The 24,333-nt window shown below is 41.9% G+C and overlaps 1 protein-coding gene across 6 annotated transcripts in view; it reads right to left on the reverse strand.

Annotated features, from left to right (window-relative positions):
* MARF1 (meiosis regulator and mRNA stability factor 1) overlaps window positions 1-24,333 on the reverse strand; it is a 502,817-nt gene that overhangs the window by 353,758 nt on the left and 124,726 nt on the right. For 5 of the 6 annotated variants that reach the window (XM_077448919.1, XM_077448921.1, XM_077448922.1 and 2 more), the window contains 5 exons: window positions 14,645-14,813; window positions 14,300-14,526; window positions 10,593-10,710; window positions 9,887-10,059; window positions 2,218-2,646 (listed from right to left, as the gene is read on the reverse strand). In XM_077448919.1, the coding sequence (XP_077305045.1) occupies window positions 2,218-2,646; window positions 9,887-10,059; window positions 10,593-10,710; window positions 14,300-14,526; window positions 14,645-14,813 (1,116 nt within the window). The remainder of the gene's footprint in view (window positions 1-2,217; window positions 2,647-9,886; window positions 10,060-10,592; window positions 10,711-14,299; window positions 14,527-14,644; window positions 14,814-24,333) is intronic. The other variant, XM_077448920.1, reaches the window with a different exon arrangement.

A 24,333-nucleotide genomic window follows, 5' to 3' on the forward strand; every position in this document is an offset into this window, starting at 1 on the left:
AGGTGCACATTTTTGCTTGAATTTGCACCTGAATCAGAACCAAAGATGCACAGGACCCTTTTTAAATGCAGATCATGGCCTCCCAGGAGCTGTGGGAACCAGCTTCATTGACAGCCAGTCACACATGCGATTTGGATGCGGGGAAAAATGCATCCAATTCGCATGTGTGAACCCGGCCATAAGATCTCTTGCCACCAGTGAGCACTAGGCGACTTCCATCAATGGAAAACTTCAGGTGAACTATCTACAGTTAAAAAGTTAGTGAGGGTGGTAGTAACACCACACACCTTAAGAGTGTTGGGGCTCTAAGCTGGCATTCATATAACCACTCCCATGACCAGTATGCTTCATTTTCCTATAAAGCAGCACCAAGTGTAAAAGGCTTTAAAACACAGCAGTGGGTTCTGCGTCCCTAATAGACTCCAAAAGGATTTAACATTAGTACAAAAATTCTTTCCTGTCCGTTGAACCACAGAATTCTTGAATTGGAGAGCCAAAAGCAGTCCAACTGTAGGGGGAGAAACATAGGCTAAACATGCACCCCAGCGAAAATAAGGGACTGCATTCAGCTTACTTGTCAGAAACCATGAATTAGACAGATGTGCAGTTAAAAAAAAAAAAAAAAAAAACACACATTTTAATAAAAATGGTACAAACAGAGCAAACGTAGTCAAAACATAGCCAGGATTCGATAACCAGCCAATATCAGAATCAAAAGTATGAAATTCAAAACTCATGGGAGGCGAGGCTATTTGACAGGGGAAGCCACATGGGTGACCCACTGAACAAAAAGTCTTTATGATTGGTCCTCCCCGATTGGTGGCCATACTCCACAGCCCCGACATTTAACTAGATACGAATATTAGGAGCTACCTCAACAAAATCTCTTAAAAAAAGGTCAAGTGACAACCAATACCCCTGAGCTTCAAGATATTGATTGAAAGTTAAGAGCTTCTCTGACAATGAAGACCCCCTGCACTCTGCCAGTGCCCAGAACTCCTCCCCAGTCTAACAGTTTGGAATCTATGGTAAGCATGCTCCAGAATTATGAAAAGAATGGACTAACCTTAAGTCAGAGCTGGGTCCAAAAGCCACCAAAAATACTGTCTTTGGGGGCCCAGACAATTAGCATATCCAGAGACCAAGGCAGTTTATTCTACATCTACAATAGCTTGTGCTGTACATAGTTTCCTGGAGTTCAACTAAGCAAAAAATACTGGTCCTGGGGAAGCCAACGTTACACCCAAAGAATCTCAAACAGAAGCAAGGAGTCAGTCTGCTACAGGACTAAATACACAAACCGGAACTGAATAAACAGGCGGTATCGTTCCATTACCCAAGTAATGGTTGCAATAATTTTGCCAGTAACATTTTTTTGTCAGAGCATGACAATGCCAACTGTCTGCACAGTATTAGGATGAGAGAAGGCAACCTTTTCGACCCAATCTGAAAAAAAACAAACACACACACACACACACACACACACGAGGAAACTTAATTTTAATTTTAGTCTGCTCCAGTCAAGTGATCTCCCGTGTCAGTGAGTGGGAGAGGTGGGAGCACTTGGCAAAGCAATTAAAAGGAGCAGTCATATCACTCATAGGCTCCCATGTGCCAACTGCTCTCCTGGACACAAGCAAGATGGAGCTGCAGATCACCTGACCAGAGCCGAATGGACAATCGTTTAATATACACATCTTTTACACAGGACACATTTGTGAACTCATTTTCTGCAGAGCAGACACAGAGAGCCTGCACTGCTCTATGGCCTGCCGAAAGTAAACAGACTCTGCTGTACACTTACACCCGGCTACCTGTGATTTACTCTGCCTAAAGAGGACAAAAAGTACTTTTTTTTGGACCCAAACATGGAGTTAGGCAGGTGCAAATAGAGAAAAGTCTGGTAAGAACCTTCTGATCAGATCCACTTGAAAAATTGAGACATACTTGACTGGAATGGCTTTGTGAAAGGGGCATTAGATGCAAAGCGTTAGAGTTTTAGGAGTGCATTCATTCCGGTAAACACAGGCATGGTGCCAGAATGCAAATAGAGCTGTGCTTACGCAGCTCAGTGTACATTCCAAAGGCAGCTGTAAACAGACAGAAACATTTATTTTCTAGCACAAAAGCCTGCCTGCAGTTTTTGACAGAAAAACTTTAGTTCCACTTTAACCTTACGGGAGAAAGAACGAACAAACCAACCAAAAAGTTGTTTACCTGCAAACTTTTCACATTTGAGTTTTTGCCCCCAGAGCTGTAAGTAATCTTGCTGGCAGAGGCTTTGGCATTTTGGGAGGATTCTTGCTGATCTCTAGTAATGAGGCACAGTTTGGTATTCTTATTTACTTTTTTGGGAGACTTTGATTTGTCACCGAGAGTGCAGATAGAAGTCTTTGCTTCAGTTACATCACGATTTTTAGGTACAAACGAAACAGTGATACGGTTACCAAACACATCTTCATTCTCCATGCGTTTCTGTGCCCGCTCTGCGCTCTCTTGATTGATAAACCGGAGGATGGCACTACTGCCAGAAATACTCATCACTTTACCCCCACAGTTGTCAGAAAGGCGTCGAAGGCGATTGTTGATACCTTTTGCATCTTTGTTTGTGGGCAAGTTGTAGACATACAACAGAGTATGGCACTGCTGGAGTAACAAAACAAAAAAAAGGTGGCAATTACAAAACCCCATTAGATAGCAAACATAACATTTAAAAACTTGCAAACAGAGAATACTAGCCATTACTAGGAAACGTAAAAGGAGTTGGCTTACTTGTAAACTGCATATCTTGGAGGAGTATAGCATATATTACTGCAGGGGTACCCAACCTTTTGAAGGAGTGAGGGCCACTTAATCGACTTAAAAGGTCACAGGCCACAATGAATGTAGCGGGTAGCAGGTCTGTGTCCACTCTGCATATGTAGAACAGACACAGATGCAGCACGCTCTACCCTAAGGGCCCTCTGATCTGCCCAGACAGAAGGGGACATACCCAGCTTCTGTTTTTTTCAAGCAGATCGGATTGCAGATAGGCGGGTATAAACAGACGAGTTGGTTTACATCTTCCGCTCTATAGAGGTGAATGGAGGATCTGACTGAGTCCACCTGAAAAACATACAGGCAGACCCGATCGGACCGATCGTGTGAAAGGGGCATATGGCTGCTTTCACACTGATTCACAGCGGTTTACCTGCACCTCAATCTTCAATTCTTCCTTAGGATTCCTGCAGCTGGTTTCTGTTTTCCCCAGGTGGTTATAACTGGCGACACTGGTGGCTGCTGCTGGCTGTCCTCAAGGGCTGGTACTGCGGACAGGTGCTGGTACTGCTGTTGGGTACAGGTATTGCTGGAAGGTACTGGTGGCAGATATTGGTACTGATGGCTGGTACTGGCACTGCTGGCTGCTGTCCCAGATCGCGGGTTTCCCTGCATTGGTGTGACAGAAGCATGCGGCTGCAGTAGAGAGCAGAGCCGATGCTTCCTTTCACAGGAGGAGCGCATTTGGTATCACTCCGACCCGTGAAGGAGCTGGCGCTATACAGGAAGCATCAGCTCTGCTACCTCTAGTGGTGGCTCCGTTCTTAACGCTGATGCTCGTGGATGGTGGGCGGGGCACTTGCGATCTGTGCTTATCGACCAGCCATCTCAGAGCAAGACATGGTGGGCACCCCTGTATTACTGGATAGCCAGAAATTCATAGGCCCCCCTTGTTATAAGCTTCTACCTTCAGGTGACTGGCAAAGCTTTGGACTTCCATGGTGTAGGGATATACAATTATGCTAAGCGAGGGAAAGTTTTTTTTGGGGAAGCAATACAAACAACCACAGGAACAGAGGTTGGTCCATCTCCTGTATTGCAAGCCAAGATATACAACTTCTAAATTCCTGTTAGCTTAACTGTTAAGTACAGGATGCAGGATGGATCTTTAGTAGACCCTGGAATGTCCCCAAGCAATGAATCAGAAGGTTGAGCAACAAGGTAACCAGCTTTAAAAAGGCAAGAAGCCTAGGTTATTAAGGTGAAGAAAAGGCTGCAGACATTGAAAATCTGAATAGTTATACTCCATTGCAGACAGCTGTGAGGGAGATTAATCCTTCAAAAGATGGTAGTCTAGGTAACCCTGTGACTTAAGTCTGCAGTGCTCAAGAGGGCGGGAGAAGGGGTTCAAGCACCTTTTTGAATACTGAGAGCAGGGAACAGGCCAAACGGCAGGGTGGCAGATTGGAAGGGTCTCCCTTGTAAAGTGCAAGACAACACTGACAGGGTGGGTAAATGGGAATATGAAGGAAGGCATCATGAATGTCTCAGGAGAAGAAGAAGAAAGAAGAATTATTATATTGTATAAAAAATAGAGGCAATTACACTCACATTTCAGGAGATATTTGCCAGCAAGTTAGAGGAAATGGCCAGTGTTTCCAACCCATAAAATGGCCGCTGCATCCCAGCACACAGGTGGCATCACGTTACCGACTCCTCCCTATGCGTTCAGTAATCAAAGATGTTGTCGGGGCGTCAACGCTGGTCATCGACTCTAAACTTGCTTGCAACTCTCTCCTGAAATGTTAGTGTAATTGCCTTTTATTTTTTGATACTACAATAGCTCTACTTGGATGTCTGTACTATGAGGAGTTTTTTCCTCTTTCTAACTGGGTATTGAAGATTGTGGAGGCGCTGCAGTATATACCCCCATGCTGCTGAGGAGCTGTATTGAAAAAAAAAAAAAAAAAAAAAAAAAAACACAAGCTTGTTTATATCGAAGGTTAAGAGTCAGTGTGTTTGGTTGATGGTGGCAGTTTCTACACAACTGTGTTACCGCAAGAAACATCTTGAACTTTAAATTATATTTACTGGATCAGTCTGTGTAAATTGACATCACCATTATACCTTTTGGTTAATGTTGGACTTTGTATATGATCATATCAGTCTGTATAGCCCACTGTCCTTGGACAGACTTCAGTTTCATTGGAGATTAATTTTTTTTTATTAGAGGGCAGAGTTGAAAACTATTTTGTACCACTTTGAAACCACAGACTGAGGTCATAGGTATGGCACATCTGTGACCCAGATGAATGCAAAAGAGTAACAGATACCACCACCCCATACACACACACTCTAAAGATTTATGGGCTTTAAACTACAAAGAAAAGGAGTTCTTGGTTAGAAATGTGAGCCCTAGTCCAATTTTGACAAACCAAAAAATTGCAGCAATAGCTGGTTGCATGGCTGGACCTGCAAAAGTAAAGAGCCTTTTAAAGACTCAACGTTTCTGTGTTCAGAATCCTTAAATGAAGTAACATCTTCTATAGGTATATTCATGACAGAGCAGGGTCTACTACTGGATCAGTCCACTGGTTAAGGATTTCTTCTCACCCCCCCCCCCCCCCCCCCCATTTATATTGCATACAATGCTTCTCAGCACAAAAAAACAACCGACAAACTGCCCATTCTATTTGTCTGTGGATGGGGAGTGACTTGAATTTGAAGGCCTCTGGTGAAATTGAGAATCAAATTTGACTATACTGAGGCTTTTGCACTCAACAAAAGTGAGCATATCTACATTGACAATTTCTGTCCACCTCTAAGTGAGGTAGTGCCATTCCTGACTCTGGAAGGAGGAGGTAGAGAGGAATGCTGGTGCTTTGGGCTCTGGACAGTGATGGCTGAATTAAGACCATTAGAAATTCTGACATTGCTGCAGACAAACCTGCCTTTATTAGAGAGAAATAGCATGGGATGCAAAGACTGGTGTTAAAAACAGGGTTCTTCTCTGATGCAAGAGATGCAGCATCACAGTAGTTTTTCCATTTGCAGCTTGTTGGCAACGCAAATTTTTGCCTGAGCTTTTGTCGCAATTCCTTTTGCCTGGCTTCTCACATTGAGGGCATTTCCCTGTGGTGTACTTAAAGTAAGGTGTGGAAATAGATGAAAGAAGTGGTGTACCATCCCAAATCTATAACCAAGGTTGCACTGCTTGCGTTATAGAATGCAGTGAATAGTTGATGGAAGAATTGATTTAACAGATGCAAAGTAAATAAGTAGAAGCAAAGCATAGAAACTTCTGCACAACAGGGAAGAGTTACAGAACACTAGCCCAAAAATAAAAAATAAAAAAAAGTCTCAGGCATGTGGTAGGCTTATAGGGGTACATACACACAGGAGGCGCATTATCAAAAGCTTTAGCAGTGTCCAATATACATTAAGGTAGCAGCCTGTAAGCCAGGGTCTATGAATATTCAGCCTATGTCCTGTATTGTACAACCAAGGTTGCGTTCACACTAGTGCATCTTTGCTCAATTTTAACCTTGCTAAAAACATAAAGGGAAAAAAAAAATTGCGTTTCTGGTGCTTTTATGGAGGGACATGTCCATGTTTCAAAAAAATGCACCCTGGGAATGTGGCACACAGAAAAAAATAAAAGAAAAAACACAAACACCCCATACACATGCATTTTTAATCCGCTTTCAAATAGGGCAGCTTCACACTGCTTGTGCTGCACTTACCTAAAAACACAGCTAACGTGGGTTTCATGCACTTTTCCATAGACTATGGTTTTGAGCTTTTGGTGTGGTTTCAAAAAGCACATCAAAGAAGCAGCATGCAGAAATGTTTCTCTGCTTTCTGAAACCACACGATCACAAAAAGAATTCTATGGCAAAGTGCAGCTAACCTGAAGGGAAAATAAATGTGGGTCAGCTGCTTTTTAGCAAAAGCACAGCGGGTAGTGGGAAGCCACCCTATGATATGCATTTTGAAATAAAATATAAAATGTGTCCATACTATGGGTAACCGCCCTATTTTGCTAGAATGATCCAATTATAGTATACTATTTTAGTATATCAAGTTAAAGGGATATCTAACAGAACATGTCATACTTGCTTCCTCTGTGCAGTTGGTTTTGCACCCAGTGGCCCCAATCCTCCTCAACAGGGGTCCCTCAGTGGTGCTCCTGGCGGCTTCTCTTCGAGTGTCCCTTTGGAGAGACGCTCTCCCTCAGGGCAATCGTGCAGGTGAGCTCCCGTAAACTCCTGCTGCGTCTAACACAGATAGCAGGACATGGCCCTGCCCCCCATGTCATTGGCTACTGGTGAGGTCAATCAAATCCAATGGCTGCACTGCTATCAATATATCCTATCAGGATCCTAGGCACCAGCTGGAGCGCTTGTCCCCATCACTGGAAAGACCAGTTTCAGGTAAGTAAAAGGGGGGCTCTGGGGGGCAGATGCACCACAGGTGGTGTTCAATCTGTTTAAAATGTCATATTACACTTGCATTTCTTTCCTTCACAGTAGTTAGGCTAGGCATTAGGAATGACAGAGGACCCATTTTTGACTAGAGCAACGGGGACTAAAACATAGGGCCAGATAAACAGCTTGCCGATTGTTGCAGAATATATAGTTGCCAAAGTTGGGGAAAAAAATAAAAATAAAAAAAAATAAACACAATAGTCCATCCAGTGCATTTGTGTAGACAATCATTTCCATATCCCTGTATATTGCGTTTGCCAAGATGCAAGCCCAAGAGTATTTTAAAAATGTATCAATACTGCCTGTTGACAGCACCAATTGCGGAAGAAAGTTCCACATCCTAAATCGCCCTGACACAGCTTAAGGTTAAAGGGGATGTAAACCTTCATATACCCAGTGAAGTGAACATCCTCAGATGATAAACATACCTACCTATATAAGTTTTATATGTATATATCCTTTAAAAAGTGCACATCATGTTAAAGTTTCTCTTCCTGGTTAGCAATAGGAGTGGAGTATTGGCATACAGCCAAGACAGCTGATTGGAGGAAAGGCACACACCCCCTGCCATCATAGGCAAAAGAAAGGAATGTGCAGAGCTGTGCGCTTAAAATGGCAAACTGACTGCTAAACTATTTTTAGCAACCTGCCCCGACGCACGCTTCTATCTCCCTTCTCAGAGAACGTGTGAGAAGTTAACCACTTCCTGCCCAGGCCAATTCTGACATTTCTCTCCTACATGTAAAATTCCTAATTTTTTTGCTAGAATATTACATAGAACCCCCAAAAATTATATATGTTTTTTTAGCAAAGACCCTAGAGAATACAATGGCGGTCATTGCAACTTTTTATCTCGCACGGTATTTGCGCAGCAATTTTTCGAACGCGTTTTTTTCAGAAAAAAAAACAGTTTCATGCTAAAAAAAAAACAAATCAGTAAAGTTAGCCCAATTTTTTTGCATAATGTGAAAGAGGAGGATACGCCGAGTAAACAGATACCCAACATGTCACGCTTCAAAATTGCACGCGCTCGTGGAATGGCGCCAAACTTTGGTATTTAAAAATCCCCATAGGCGACGCTTTAAAATTTTTTACTGGTTACATGTTTTGGGTTACAGAGGAGGTCTAGGGCTAGAATTATTGCTCTCGCTCCAACGTTCGCGGCGATACCTCACATGTGTGGTTTGAACACCGTTTTCATATGTGGGCGGGACTTACGTATGCGTTCGCTTCTGTGTGCGAGCTCACGGGGACAGGGGCGCTTAAAAAAATTTTTTTTTCTTTTTTATTGTTAATTTTATTTTTATTTTTTTAGTTTTACACTTAAAAAAAAAAAAAAAAAAAATTGATGACTTTTATTCCTATTACAAGGAATGTAAACATCCCTTGTAATAGGAATATGGCACGATCGGACCTATTTACAGTGAAATATGGGGTCAATAAGACCCCATATCTCACCTCTAGGCTGGGCAGAATTAAAAAAAAAAAAACGATCCTGGCTTCCTAGCCAGATTGGTGCCGTTAATTTGAATAACGAGGCCGGGCGTGACGTCATAACATCGCGCCCGGCCTCCGAACGATCATAGAGACTCCGGGGACAATCTAGTCCACCGGAAATCTCTATGATCACATCCTGGGGCCGGCGGATCCTGTGACCGACTCACCGATGGAAACGGTGAGTCGGTAGAAGCACCGGAGGGCGGCGGGAGCGTCCCCTCCCGCCGCCCGTAAGAACGATCAAGCGGCGGAACAGCCGCTATGATCGTTCTTATGGTGTAGGGAATCGCCGGCTGAAAACGGCAATATCTAAATGATGTCTGTGGACTCAGGCATCATTTAGATATAACCACCGAAACCCCAGGCCGTCAATAGACGTACTGCGGTTTTGAAGTGGTTAATCAGGCCAATAACAGAGATATGCCCAAATCAAAATTTCACTTTAAACTGCTTCTCTTCCAATATCATGGTGTAGCCCTGTGTCCTCTTACACTGCCTGAGACAATAGTTTTGTACCTACACTTGGATTACCACAGATATTTGAATAACACTGTCTCCTCTCCAGCGTCTTGTCCAGGGAGAATACATTTAGCACTTGTAGTTTTTCCTCATATTTGAGGTCCTCCAGCCACCTTATTAAATTTTGCTGCCCTTCTCTAAACTCTCCAGTTCAGCACATACTTTGAGGATTGGTGACCAGAACAATCCAGATGTGGCTAAACCCAAGTTTTATAAAGTAGTGGAATTACCTTTTTATCTCTGGTGTAAATCCCTTTAATGCTGGCCAATATTCTGCTGGCCTTGCTTGCCATAGCATGGCAATGCATGCCATTGCTCAGTCTATGAACAGATGTGACACATGGCCTCATGTCAAAATAAAACCATTATGTTGCAGCCTATATTGTTACAATTGCCATTCTATTTGCATCTTTTATAGCAAGCCCTTAAAAATTGGTAAAGAGTGAAAAAAAAAAAATAACCTGCACTAAACATTTGGTGTGCAAACAATTTGGTACAAATCCTAACATTTAGGACTGCAGAGAATCCAAAATGAATATCCCTCAAATTAATTTCCTTACCTACATTTGACAAGCATCAAGAAAGATACTTATGTACAACCTTGGGTAGTACAAAAAACATCTTACCTGTGGTTTGAGGGGTAACCTGGGTGGAAGATCAGAGATAAACTCTTCAAAGCGAATAAGTTCATGAGCATGGTGAAGCAACGCTTCAGAGGCTTGATTCTTATGTACAAGTATTATATGGAAGCCATGCCTGTGACGCAGGTCACTCAATTCAAGAGCAAAATTGACATCAGCTAAAAAACCAAAGCAAAAAAAATAAATAATTTAAGTCAAAACAGATCATTTTCTTGTCCTTCCTGACAATTCACCGACACATCAGTTCAGTAATGGAAGCTTGCATTCTTTCCTGATAGTTTGCCCTCAACATAGCGCACACACAGGTTTTGATATGCAGGCTTCATTATTTTGCATTGCAGTGTGTTTCACATGTTAAATCAAACTCCAAAAGTGCAATAAAGCGGGATCAATTTAAACCATGAAATTTAGAGTAAGCCATTCTTACATGTACCATACAACATATCTGAATCCGTCAGACCAGTGTCCCAAACTGCAGAACTTTCACTAACCTAACCCAAACCCAAGCCAAACCTAAGCCAAACCTAAGCCTTCAACACTTTCATACTTAAGCAGACAACTTAGTAGCCTTTTAAAAGAGTTAGTTGGATGATAGGAATAAAACTAAATCACATTATATAGTATAATAAGTGACATGGACTGACAGATGCAAAGTAATAAGACATGCAGTTATGAAATGGTAATTACTTACTGGAAACCAAAACCACAGTTGCTGGAGAAGTGTGGGTATCTGCAAACCTCCTTAAACTCTGTCGGAGTTTATCATCTGCAGCGTTCTTTGCTGTAGCATTGATATGGGCAACTGTTACCTGATAGATTGACAAGTAAAACAAAACATAAAATAAAAATTGACATCTGTCATTCAGAGGTGGTTTGTAAATTAAAACAGAAATCGAAAATTAAAAACTAGCACGATGCATAGTCCAATGCCCATGACATTCTGACCAACATCCAAAAACCCCAAGATACAGAGCATTCAAAAATATTCACAGCGCTTGGCTTTTTCCACATTTTTTTTATGTTACAGCTTTATTCCAAAATTAATTAATATGTATTTTCTTCAAAATTCTACAAACAATACCCCATAATGACAACGTGAACTTGGTTTGAAGTTTTTTTTTTTTTTTTTTAATTTGCAAAACACCCACATGTACATAAGTGAACATCATCTTTTGCCATGACACTCAAAATTGAACCCAGGTGCCTCCTGTTAAAAAATGATCATCCTTAAGGCTGGGTTCACACTGGTACGACACGACAGTCGTACGAGTGTGGATCCAATGTTACTTGAAGTCTGACTTCAATGAACAGGATCAGACTTTGAGCGACAATACCAGGCACTGTCTGGTATTAATCTTCAGGGGAAACTCCCTCGCCAAATTTATTTATACATATGTACATAGGGTTAACCCTCCAAGATCATACCAGACCCTTTGGTTTGAATTGGAATTTAAGGGGAACCTCCATGACATGGGGTGCCCCCACAATCCACACCAGAACCTTATCAGAGCGCAGCCCAGCAGGTCAGGAAGGAGGTGGGACGGGCGAGCCAGCACCCCCCCCCCCCCCAATATACCAGGTCACATGCTTTCAACATGGTGGGGCCACCCCAAAGCACCTTGTCCCTTTGATGAGGACAACCCAAGCCAGTGGTTGTCTGAGTCTGCAGGCGGGGGGGTGATCTGAACTTGGACACCCCTCTAACAAGGGGCCCGCACTCTATGTGAATGAGTATGGGGTACATTGTTGTATCCCTACCCATGCACAATAAAAATAAAAGTAGTACACAGGTTTTTAACAAAGTAATTTATTAAAAGTGGCTCCGGTGTCTCTTCTCTTTCCGATTTCTTCTCCTTCCGATTTCTTCTCCCTCTGGTTCTTCTCAGTCCACTGACATCTTCCACTGTTGGTTCTCTCTATGCTGTCTTCTCCCTCTGATCTTCTCCTGACTGTAATGCTGGGGCTGCTGTGTGCCTTTACCTATATAGCCATGAGGCATGGACATCCATCAAAATGGGGGTAAGGCGCTTAGGAGTTGCAAGAGGGGGGACTGCACGCAGTTTTTTTTTTTTTAGCGTGGGGTTTCAAGATCAGAGAAGTCGCATTCCAAAGTCAGATCAGTTAAGACGATGATCCAACTTAAATGATTCTATAGGCTGAAGTAGGATCAAAGTCAGACCAAAGTAGTGCAGGAAACTTTTTCAAAGTCGGACCGACTTGTGTCAGATAAGTTAAGATGAATCTCATAGGGAACCATTCATTTATACGCATGACTTGTGCTCCCAATGGCAGAGTATTTGTCGTACCACTGTGAACCTAGCCTGAGGTACATTCAGTTGATTGGACATGATTTGCAAAGGCACACACCTGTTTATCAAAGGTCCCACAGTTAAAAGTGCATATCAGAGCACAAACCAAGCCTTGAAGTCCAAGGTATTTTATGTTGACATTTATATCAAGGCAAAGAAAAAAATCTGCAGCATTGAAGGTACTAATGAGCACAGTCGTCTCCATCATCCGTAAATGGAAGCATCTTGGAAACACCAGGACTCTTCCTTGAGTGGGCCGCCTGCGTAAACTCAGCAATTGGGAGAGAAGGGCCTTAGTCAGGGAGGGGGACAAAGATCCAGATGATCACTGACAGAGCTCCAGCATTTCTTTGGAGAGAGACGAGAACCTTCCAGAAGAACAACCATCTCTGTAGCACTTCATCAACCAGGCCTGCATGGTACAGTGGCAAGACTGAAACCACATAACAGCCCACCTAGACTTTGCCAAAAAGCACCTTAAGGACTCTCGGGCCATGAGAAACAAAACTCTGGCCCGACAAAACAACGATTGAACTCTTTGGCTTAAATGGCAAGCGCCATGTCTGGAAGAAACCAGGCACTGCTCATTACCTAGCCAATACCTTCCCGCACAGTGAAGCATTGTGGTGGCAACATGCTGTGGGTATGTTTTTCAGCAGCAGGAACTGGGAGACTAGTAAGGATTGAGGTTAAGATGAATGCAGCAATGTACAGAAACATCCTTGCTGAATACCTGCTCTGGACCTCAGACTGGTGTGAAGGTTCATCTTCCAGAAGGACACCAACCCTAATCACACAGCCAAGATAAAGGAGTGGCTATGAGACAACTCCGTAAATGCCCTTCGGCAGCCCAGCCAGAGACCAGGCTTGAACCTGATTGAAAAGCTCTAGAGAGATCTGAAACTAGCTGTGCACCGACGCTCCCAATCCAACCAAAAGGCCTGCAAAAGAAGAGTGTGAGAAACCGCCCAAAAATAGGTGCGCCAAGCTTGTAGCATTATACTCAAAAATACTTTATTGTGCTCCACCAACGTATTGAGAAAAACTGTGAAGATTTATGAACATGGGATTTTTTTCTGATTTTTATTTTAAATTTTAATAAAAATTATAATAAAAATGTTCAAAGATTTCAAACAAACTTCACATTGTCATTATGGGGTATTGTTTGTTGAATTGAGAAAAATGAATGTAATCCATTTTGGAATAAGGCTGTAACATAACAAAATGTGGAAACAGTGAAGCGTTGTGAATACTTTCCGGATGCACTGTAAACAGGTCAATGTAGGATTCACACAACGAAAAGTTTGCTTCTGGAATCAAAAACCGCACAAAAAAATAAAAAACTGTCAGCAAGACAATTCAAACCCAAAACTTGAATTTTGTACATTTTGTCAATAGAGAATTAAAATGTTTAATTGAATCGTACGGCCCCTTTCACAGTAATGATCCGCCCTGTGATGATCCACTAGCTCAGCGGGGATCGCTCCGTTGTCCCCGCTGAGCCGGCGGCGGACAGGGTGGTCTCTGCACACTGTGCATGGACCGCCCTGTCAGCTCTCCGCTCTCCTCTATGGGGATCGGATGAGCACGGACCGTCTGTCCATGTTCATCCGATCCGCTCTGCAGACAGATAGAAAAATAGGATTTTCCTCCATCTGCGGAATCGGACAATTGCGGAGGCGGACGATAGCGGATGTCTGCCGACACCCGCTATCCCATAGGAATGCATGTATGTCTGTATTTCATCCACAAACAGATGGATGAAATACGGACATACTGTCCACATGTGTGAAAAGGGGCCTAAGACTCTTGAGGCTGCTGGTTATGCAATCTCCTCTTGAAGCAATAACTACAAGGAGATTTCACTTTGTAGAAAGACAGATCAGTTTTATTTTATTGTTAATGCAGCAGAAGCAATTGGAAAAAGCGGAACCCACATATTGACTCCGTGACAGCCTCCAATTTGACCTGTAAAATAGCTGGACGTTGGTGTGGAAAACATTTCCATTGTAGTTCCAAGAGACAACTAATCAGAAGGTGAAATAGGATTAGGATGGTCATAAAAACCCTATATAAAAATACATATTACCTGACAGTTATTTAGTTCCTCAATTACTTCCTTGTTTTCCTTACTGATGTCACAGACACAGATAAATTCTGCCTCTCTGTGACCTTTGAAAAAACGTTCGCGAATTCTCTTCACGACAGTTACAGCAGAGCGACTGCTGGGCACAGAGCAGTTTTCAATGTCCCAAAACACACCAATAGGGGGAAGATTTTCCTGCACCTGTCCAGCAGATGACATCTCAGGGGCTCCTACAAAAATGCAACTTTATTAAAAACACAAGACACATTGAAGATTCATATTACTGATAGATAAACAAAACGAACGCACACACAAAAACCAAACACACATGGGGAAAGTTAGATTTACCACAATTTTGTGATGCTTTAAAGAAATTCTTAGTTCGCATGACAGTCGTATCCTTCACGTTTCCCTGTGTTCCACACCCATTGCACATGGTTAGTGCAGCAGCCTGGGTGCTTGGAGGTGGAATATTGGGCCACATTTTGTTGCCATCATTTATGCTACTGGTAGGTGGCTGCAAGAAGAGAATCCAAAATTAAAAAATAAGCAGATTTTTCTCAAATCATTTCAATTATGCTTACCAAAGTTATTTTAATGAAGCCCATACAAAAGTATATCAAAAAGGTACTAACTAAATTATGATTATAAAAAGGAGTTGAGAAGAGATAATTGAAAAAAAAAAACAAAAAAAAAACGAATATTTTAATACACACACAAAATTATATATATATATATATATATATATATATATATATATATATATATATATATATATATATATATATATATACATATATATATATATATATATATATATATATACATATATATATATATATATATATATATATATACACACACATACATACATACATATATACACATACATACACACACACAGCATCTCACAAAAGTGAGCCCACCCCTCAAATTTTTGTAAATATTTTATTATATCTTTGCATGCGACAGCAATGAAGAAATTACACTTTGCTACAGTGTAACAAAAGTAGCGAGTGTACAGCTTGTATAGCAGTGTAAATTTGCAGTTCCCTCAAAATAACTCACACAGCCATTAATGTCTAAACTGCCAGCAACAAAAAGGAGTATACCCCCAAGTGAAAATGTCCAAATTTGGACCATTTAGCCATTTTCCCTCCCCGATGTCATGCGTCTCGTTAGTGTTACAAGGTCTCAGGTGTGAATGGGGAGCAGATGTGCTAAATTTGGTGGCATCACTCTCACTTTCTCATACTGGTCACTAGAAGTTCAACATGCCACCTTGTGGCAAAGAACTCTGAGGAGGATCTGAAAAAAAGAATTGTTGATCTAGATAAAGATGGCTTAAGCTAAAAGAAGATTGCCAAGACCCCGAAACTGAGCTGCAGCATTGTGGCCAAGACCATACAGCGATTTAACACGATTGGTTCCAATCAGAACAGGCCTCGCCATGGTCAGCCAAAGAAGTTGAGTGCACATGCTCAGAATCATAGCCAGAGGTTGTCTTTAGGAAATAGATGTACGAGTGCTGCCTGCATTGCTGCAGAGGTTGAAGGGGTGGGGCGGTCAACCTGTCAGTGCTCAGACAATACACCGCACACTGCATCAAATTGGTCTGTATAGAGGTCAACCCAAAAGGAAACCTATTCTAAAAAGATAATGTGCAAGAAAGCCTGCAACCAGTTTGCTGAAAATAAGCAGACTAAAGACATGTATTACTGGAATCATGTCCGTTGGTCTGATGAGACCAAGATAAAGTTATACGGCTCAGTCGGTGTCAAGCGTGTGTGGCGGCAACCAAGTGAAGAGTACAAAGACAAGTGTGTCTTGCCTACAGTCAAGCATGGTGGTGAGGAGGTCATGGTCTGGGGCTGCATGAGTGCTGCTGGCACTGGAGGGGGCTACAGTTTATGGAGGGAACCATGAAAGCCAACATGTACTGTGACATACGGAAGCAGAGCATGATCCCCTCCCATTGGAGACATGGCCATAGGGCAGTATTCCAACAAACGACCTCAAACACTTCCAAGATGACCACTGCTTTGCTGAAGAAGCTGAAGGTCAAGGTGATGGACTGGCCAAGCATGTCTCCAGGCCTAAACCCTATTGAGCATCTGTGGGGCATCCTCAAATGGAAGGTGAAGGAGTGCAAGGTCTCTAAAGCCCCATACACACCATCAGTTTTTCTACTGAGTTTTTCCTTCAGATTTACCAAAACCATGCAGTACAAGGGCCTGCCTGATTGCATACACATTGAAACTCCTAAGGTTTGACCTCATATTATATGGTTTTGGTAAATCTGAAGGAAAAACTCAGAAAAACTGGTAGTGTGTATGGGGCTTAACCACTTCCCGACCAGCGCACGACGATGTACGTTGACAGAATGGCACGGGCATGCATATTGGCGTACAGGTACGTCCAATATTCAATGCCGCCCTGCCATCGGGAGCACGCCGCCGGCGGCACGCTCCCGCGCTGGTCGGGACCCCCGTGAGTCCGGTCGCGGGACCCGTGGATTCGATCGCCGCGGGCATCCCCACGATCGTCTCACGGAGAGGCCGAATGGAGGAAATGCCGAGTAAACAGCATTTCTCCATTCTGCCTAGCAACTAGTGACGCTGATCTCTGCTCCATGTGATTGGAGCAGAGATCAGTGTTCACTAAATGAAAGCCCAACCCCCCCACAGTGAGTAACACACCCCTAGGAACACCTAACCCCTACACTGCCACCCACTGGTTAACCCCTTCACTGCCAGTGTCATTTACACAGGAATCACGGCATTTATATAGCAGTGATTACTGTATAAATGACAATGGTCCCAAAAATGTGTCAAAAATGTCCGATGGGTCCCCCACAATGTCGCAGTCACAATAAAAATCGCTGATCGCCGCCATTACTAGTAAAAAAAAAAAAAATAATAATAAAAAATTATTAATAAAAATGATATAAAACTATCCCTATTTTGTAAACGCTATAACTTTTGCGCAAACCAATCAATAATCGCTTATTGCGTTTTTTTTACCAAAAATATGTAGAAGAATACGTATCGGCCTAAACTGAGGGAAAAAAATGTTTTGTTATATATTTTTGGGGGATATTTATTATAACAAAAAGTAAAAAATAATGCGTTTTTTTCAAAATTGACGCTCTATTTTTGTTTATAGCGCAAAAAATAAAAACCGCAGGGGTGATCAAATACCATCAAAAGAAAGCTCTATTTGTGGGGAAAAAAAGGACGTCAACTTTGTTTGGGAGCCACGTTGCACGACCACGCAATTGTCAGTTAAAAGCGTCGCAGTGCCGAATTGCAAAAAGTGGTCTGGTCTTTGACCAGCAAAATGGTCCGGTCTGCAAGTGGTTAATATCCATCAGGTCTGTGATGTCATCATGGAGTGGAAGAGGACTCCAGTGACAACCTGTGAAGCTCTAATGAACTCAATGTCCAAGAGAGTTAAGGCAGTGCTGGAAAAGAATGGTGGCCACACAAAATATTGACACTTTGGGCTAATTTGGACATTTTCACATAGGGGCGTACTAACGTTTGTTGCCAGCGGTTTAGACATTAATGGCTGTGTGTTGCGAGGACAGCAAATTTACACTGTTCTACAAGCTGTACACTCATTACTTTACATTGTAGCAAAAAGTAATTTATTTAGTGTTGTCACATGAAAAGATAAAATATTAACAAAAATGTGAGGAATATACTCACTTTTGTGAGAACATGAAATTATATATATTTTTATTAACGATCAACATAAAGACACATATGTCACAGTGAAAACTGATCTCTGAACATTAAAAAAGGGCATCTATGGTCAAAATGTGAAATTAACCACTTCAGCTCCAGGTTTCACCCGTTTCCTGAATAGAACATTTTTTGCAATTTGGCACTGCGCTGCTTAAACTGGTAATTGAGCAGTCATGAAACGCTGTACCCAAACTAAATTTATGTCCGTTTTTCCCCTACAAATAGCTTTTTGTTTCATTTAAAATTACTCCGTTGCAAGACGTTGAAATTCAGAAAATAGGAAGGGTAGCGAAATATGTGGGTTAGTGACAAAGTAATGAATCATCAGCAAACAAGGCTAATTTTATTTCCTTTTGCTTTATCTGTATGCCAGTAATGGAAGGATTCTGTCTAATTGCTGTTGCTAGGTGCTCCATTACTAGGACATGGAGTAAAGGGGATAGTGGGCATCCCTGGCGGGTACCATTTTGTGTAGTAAAACTTGTTGTCAATGATCCATTAAGCTTTATTCTAGCCACAGGTTCAGTATATATAGCACCAAGATCTGATGAAGTAGATCTGACCCCAAGTCATTAATAACGTTTTTATCGTATTATCGTATGCTTCTCTTCCTTGAACGAATCCTACCTGGTGCGTATATATTAAAGAGGAAGTAAACTCTCCCACTCTGATGCTTCTTTTCATTTAGTCCATTATAAGTAATAAAACTATAGCCACTGTAATCCAGCCCAAATCGCATATTACTTACTGTTTAAAGAAACTTAGAAAACAATATTTAAGATGGCGCTGCCTAACCCCTGGAAACAATTTTTTTTGAGTCCACAGTGGAGTGTAATTTCTGTCCTTAAATTGAGCACTTCCTATACTGTTAACCAAGTCTCCTTCTCAATCCAATGTTTCTATGGCAAAATCGCTTGCCTGTTCATAGCCGACTTGTTTTATTTCATAGTATTTACTTGTGCTGATTACCTAGTGTTTGCCTGTGTGAGTCCTATCAGCTTCAGCTGATAAGACTGCAGTAATGCTGTCCCATGCCCTGCTTTACACTGCATGTGATGTCACATGGTGTGTAGGAGGAAGCTCAATGATTATGCAGCCTCCTGGGATATCAGTGTTGTGTGCTGTAGGATGTACTGATAATAGATAGACAAGCACATAGAGTGTGCACCATAAATCAGGAGACATCTAGGCATACTCAGTGACATTCTAAAGAACAAGAAAGAAGACAATAAGGAGATATCTACAAGCCGTGTTCATTAGGGTTTTTTATGCTGATTTACATGGGACAAAGTTGTGGGGGAGGGTTTACAACCACTTTAAGCTCAGGAGAAGAGGTTGAAGACGGAGCGCAATCAGTTCAGTATAAATTTTTATATCTATCCCAATCAGGGATATAGGTCGATAGCTAGAGCATAGTATTAAATCCTTTTCTGGTTTCTGAATCAAATTGATATGGGATTCTAGAGTGTTGGGAATCAATTGTTGTTAGGGAAAATAGAGTTAAACACTTGAAGCATAAATGGGAATAGATGTTCTTTATAAGTTTTATAGAATTTTGGGGTGAATCCATCTGGGCCCGGACTCTTGTCTGTTGTAATATTAGCAATTACGTGTAAGCCCTTGTACACACGGTCGGAGATTCCGACAACCAAATCCGTTGGATTTTGTCCGAAACTGTTGCATACACACGGTCGGACAAAGTTGTTGGAAAATCCAACGTGATTACGTTATTTTGTTACAACGGGACTACGTTCAGGCTAGTAGCCAATAGCTTTGGTGTAGGAATTTGATCTGAGCATGCGTGGAACTTTGTCCGATCCGATCATTTTGTCAGAAAATTTTACCAACAAGTTGAAAAACTTGGTCCGTCGGAAACAGTCTGATGTAGACCACACACAGTCGGAATATCCGACAAAGCGGTCCGATCGGACACATTCCGTCTCAATCTCCGACCGTGTGTGCAAGGGCTAACAGTTCTTCATGCAAGAAAGAAGAATCCAAGGATTTCTTGGTATCGTCATCTAATGTCAGGATAGCATTTTCCCGTACATATTCTTCAATATAGTGATTTCCAGCTGCTTTGGCCTCCAAAGATGGTGATGGAGCCAAATTATGGAGGGCCTAAAAGTATTCCCTAAAAGTTTGTTGAAGGGATTGTGGGACTGATGCAAGTTCTCCCGATGACTTAAGTATACTTGGGATAAATGTCTGGGAAGGGCGCAGGTTCAGCATGCCAGCTAAATCTCCCACACTTGTTCTCAAATCTACCTTACCAAAGTGCGTCTTTGTCAATATGAGCTATGGGAAGTTTCAAAAAGCTGTAATGAGACATCCTTGTAGATGTTAGCTATTTCTGCAGAGAGGTGGGCTTTGCGTAAGGTTTCTAGAGTGTGGAGTTTTGACAAGGTATTTTCAATGGTTTTGGATCTTTTTTTTTAAGGCGTGAACCATGTTGAATGAACACCCACCGTATTACCACCTTTAAGGCTTCCCATTTTAAAGGCAGTGCAGTTTCGTCCTTTTCATGATCAGAAACAAAACCATCAATTGCCTCCACAATTGCCTTATGACAGATTGGATCTGACACAAGTGTATCATTCAAACACCAGGACCAATTTGTACCCTGAATCTGAGGAGGAGTTATTGTTAAAAATACTGGTGAGTGGTCGGACAAGATGAATGATCCCATGCCAACACCTTTGGGGCTGTTAGAACAAAAATATAGCCTGCTATATGATTTATAGGCTAATGAAGAATGTGTCTAGTTGCGATCTTTAGGGTTTAGGATCCGCCATAAGTCGAGTAACCCATGTTCAAAGAATTTATTTTTGAGTGCCCTCAAGCAAGAATGCGAGATATTCGATCATTGAGCTGAGGTGTCTAATGTAGGATCCAAAGCTAAATTAAGATCTCCCCCCACAAGGATAGTTTTTTTTTTTTTTTTTTTTTTTTTAACAGTAAAACGAAACAGATGGAAAATGTTTAAAAAAAATGATATTCTACTTCTTGTACTAAAAAAAATCTCTAATAAACTCAATTATTGTCATACATTTTAGGACAAACTGTATTTAGCTACTTTTTTTAAACAAAATTTAAATAAGCGTATATTAGATGCCACAAAAGTTATAGCATCCATAAAATATGTTATATTTACCGGAATTTACGCAGCTTTTACTTTGACTGCCTCTCTCATTTCTTGAGGTACTAAAATGGCAGGGCAGTACAAAACCCCACAAATTACCCCTTTTTGGAAAATAGGCACACCAAGGAATTTGCCGAGAGGCATGTTGAGCCCATTAAATATTTCATCTTATTGTCACAAGCCATTGAATAATTACTACTTGTCACTGAAATTATCTATTGTGCACACATGCCATGGGTGTGTAATTACACCCCAAAATACATTCTACCGCTTCTCCCGAGCATGGGGATACCACATGTGTAAGACTTAGTCAGTCTAGCTGCATACAGGAACCCAAAAATCAATCACTGCCTTCAGACTTTAAGAGCATAAAATTGCTCATTTCATTTCCTCACTAGCCATTAGTTTTGAGGGCCCTGAAACATCAAGATGGTACAAAACTCCCCACCCCACCATGACCCTTTTTTGGAAAGTAGATACCAAGGCATTTGTAAAGGGGCATCGTTTTTTGAAAAAAAAATAAAAAAAATGTTTTCCTTTGTGATAAAAAGTGAGACCAGAAAAAACGCTCATCATGCCTTACAAATACCTTGGGGTGTATACTTGCTAAAAAGAGTAATATTGTGTGTGTGTGTGTGGGGGGGGGGGGGGGGGGTGCCATCTTGACATATCAGTTTTGGACGCCCTTAAAAAGGTATAGGGTAGGAATAAGCCGAAGACCCCCCAGTTCGGTTCACAGCGGAACATGCAGACAGGAGGAAAAGAAAAACCCAGTGAAGCCCGTTAAAGTCTATGGGAAGCGAACGTGAAAAACAAAAAAAGTGATAGTTTTAAAGGCTTCTGTAGTAGGTGATGTTGGGAAAAAAAAAAAAAAAGACACAAGTCCATCAAGTTCAACCTATATATTGCATATGTGTATGTTGCAGTCGTTCAGGTGCTTATCTAAGTTTCTTGAAACTATCAATCTCCCCCGCTGAGGCCACCGAAGGGAATTCCACATCCTTGCCGTTCTTAACCACTTTCAGACCGGACCATTTTGCTGGTAAATGACCAGAGGTCTTTTTACACTTTGGCACTGCGCTGCTTTAACTGGTAATTGCGCGGTCATGCAATGTTGTACCCAAACAAAATTTGCGTCCTTTTCTTCCCACAAATAGAGCTTTCTTTTGATGGTATTTGATTGCCTCTGCGATTTTTATTTTTTGCGATATAAACGTAAAAAGACCGCAAATTTTGAAAAAAAATGATATTTTCTACTTTTTGTTATTAGAAAAATCCAATAAACTCAATTTTAGTCATACATTTAGGACAAAATGTATTCAGCCACATGTCTTTGGTAAAAAAAAAGTCAATAATTGTATATTTATTGGTTTGCGCAAAAGTTGTCACATCTACAAACTAAGGTACGTTTTCTGGAATTTACGCAGCTTTTAGTTTACGACTGCCGATCTCATTTCTTGAGGTGCTAAAATGACAGGGCAGTACAAAACCCCCCCAAATGACCCCATTTTGGAAAGTAGACCCCCTAAGGAAATTGATAAGAGGCATGTTGAGCCCATTGAATATTTTATTTTTTTGCCTCAAGCGATTGAATAATGACAAAAAAAAAATTTTTTTTTTTTTTTTTACACAAAGTTGTCACTAAATGATATATTGCTCACACATGCTATGGGCGTATGTGAAATGACACCCCAAAATAAATTCTGCTGCTTCTCCTGAGTACGGGGATACCACATATGTGGGACTTTTTGGGAGCCTAGCCGCGTACAGGGCCCCGAAAACCAAGCACCGCCTTCAGGCTTTCTAAGGGCGTAAATTTTTGATTTCACGCCTCACTACCTATTACAGTTTTGAAGGCCATAAAATGCCAAGATGGCACAAAACCCCCACAAATGACCCCATTTTAGAAAGTAGACACCCCAAGCTATTTGCTGAGAGGCATGTTGAGTCCATGGAATATTTTATATTTTGCCACAAGTTGCGGGAAAATTACAAACTTTTTTTTTTTTTCACAAAGTTGTCACTAAATGATATATTGCTCACGCATGCCATGGGCATATGTGAAATGACACCCCAAAATAAATTCTGCTGCTTCTCCTGAGTACGGGGATACCACATATGTGGGACTTTTTGGGAGCCTAGCCGCGTACGGGGCCCCAAAAACCAAGCACCGCCTTCAGGCTTTCTAAGGGCGTTACAGTTTTGAAGGCCATAAAATGCCAAGATGGCACAAACCCCCCCCCCCAAATGACCCCATTTTAGAAAGTAGACACCCCTAAATTTAGGGGTACACTAGTGAGACTAGGTAATAAATGGCGGGTGCCCTGAAACTATAAAAAAATAACTAACCAACCAGCGTCACCTGTAACAGTTATATGGTGATCACTGGTGAAAGGGTTAACTAGGGGGCAATCAGGGGGCTTTATGCGGTAGTATATGGGGGTCCCTGGCGCTATAAAAAGCTGCGGCGAACCTAAATACCTACCTGCCTAACTAGCGTCACCTGTGACACTAATACAGCGATCAGAAAAACGATCGCTTATTAGGCTGGGTTCACACTGGAGCGATGCGGGAACGCCACGAATGCGCGGCGGGTTCCCGCATCGCATGCCTCCCGGCGGCAGTTCACACTGCCCTATGCGAACTGCTGGGAGTGTCAGTGAAATGTTAATGACACCCCCAGATCAGTTCGCATATCGCAGTGCGATCTGCAAACTTGGATCGCATGGTGTGAACACCCATGCGATCCGATTCTGCTGCGGACCAAAAAAAGGGTCCCGTGCGAGTTTGCGGCGGGTGCGGCGGGTGCGACACGAACTCAGCCATACTATCTGTATAGCTGAACTCGAATCGCACAGAGATCGGATGTGATTTGCACTGCAGTGCGGTGCGAATCACATCCGTTCTCATAAACCGCTGCAATGTGAACCCAGCCTTAGTGACACTGGCGACGGGGGGTGATCACGGGGTTAAACCTTTATTGGGGGGGTTAGGGGGGTACCTTAGAACTAAAGGGGGCTAACCCTAACTGCCCTAACAGTTATTAGTCACAAATGACACCTGCCGGGTGATCAGGGGGTTAAACCTTTATTAGGTAATAAATGGCGGGTGCCCTGAAACTATAAAAAAATAACTAACCAACCAGC

Source organism: Lithobates pipiens, unplaced genomic scaffold, assembly GCF_037356315.1.
Source record: "Lithobates pipiens isolate NorthernLeopardFrog02 unplaced genomic scaffold, aLitPip1_a1.2 Scaffold_22, whole genome shotgun sequence".
Taxonomy (NCBI): domain Eukaryota; kingdom Metazoa; phylum Chordata; class Amphibia; order Anura; family Ranidae; genus Lithobates; species Lithobates pipiens.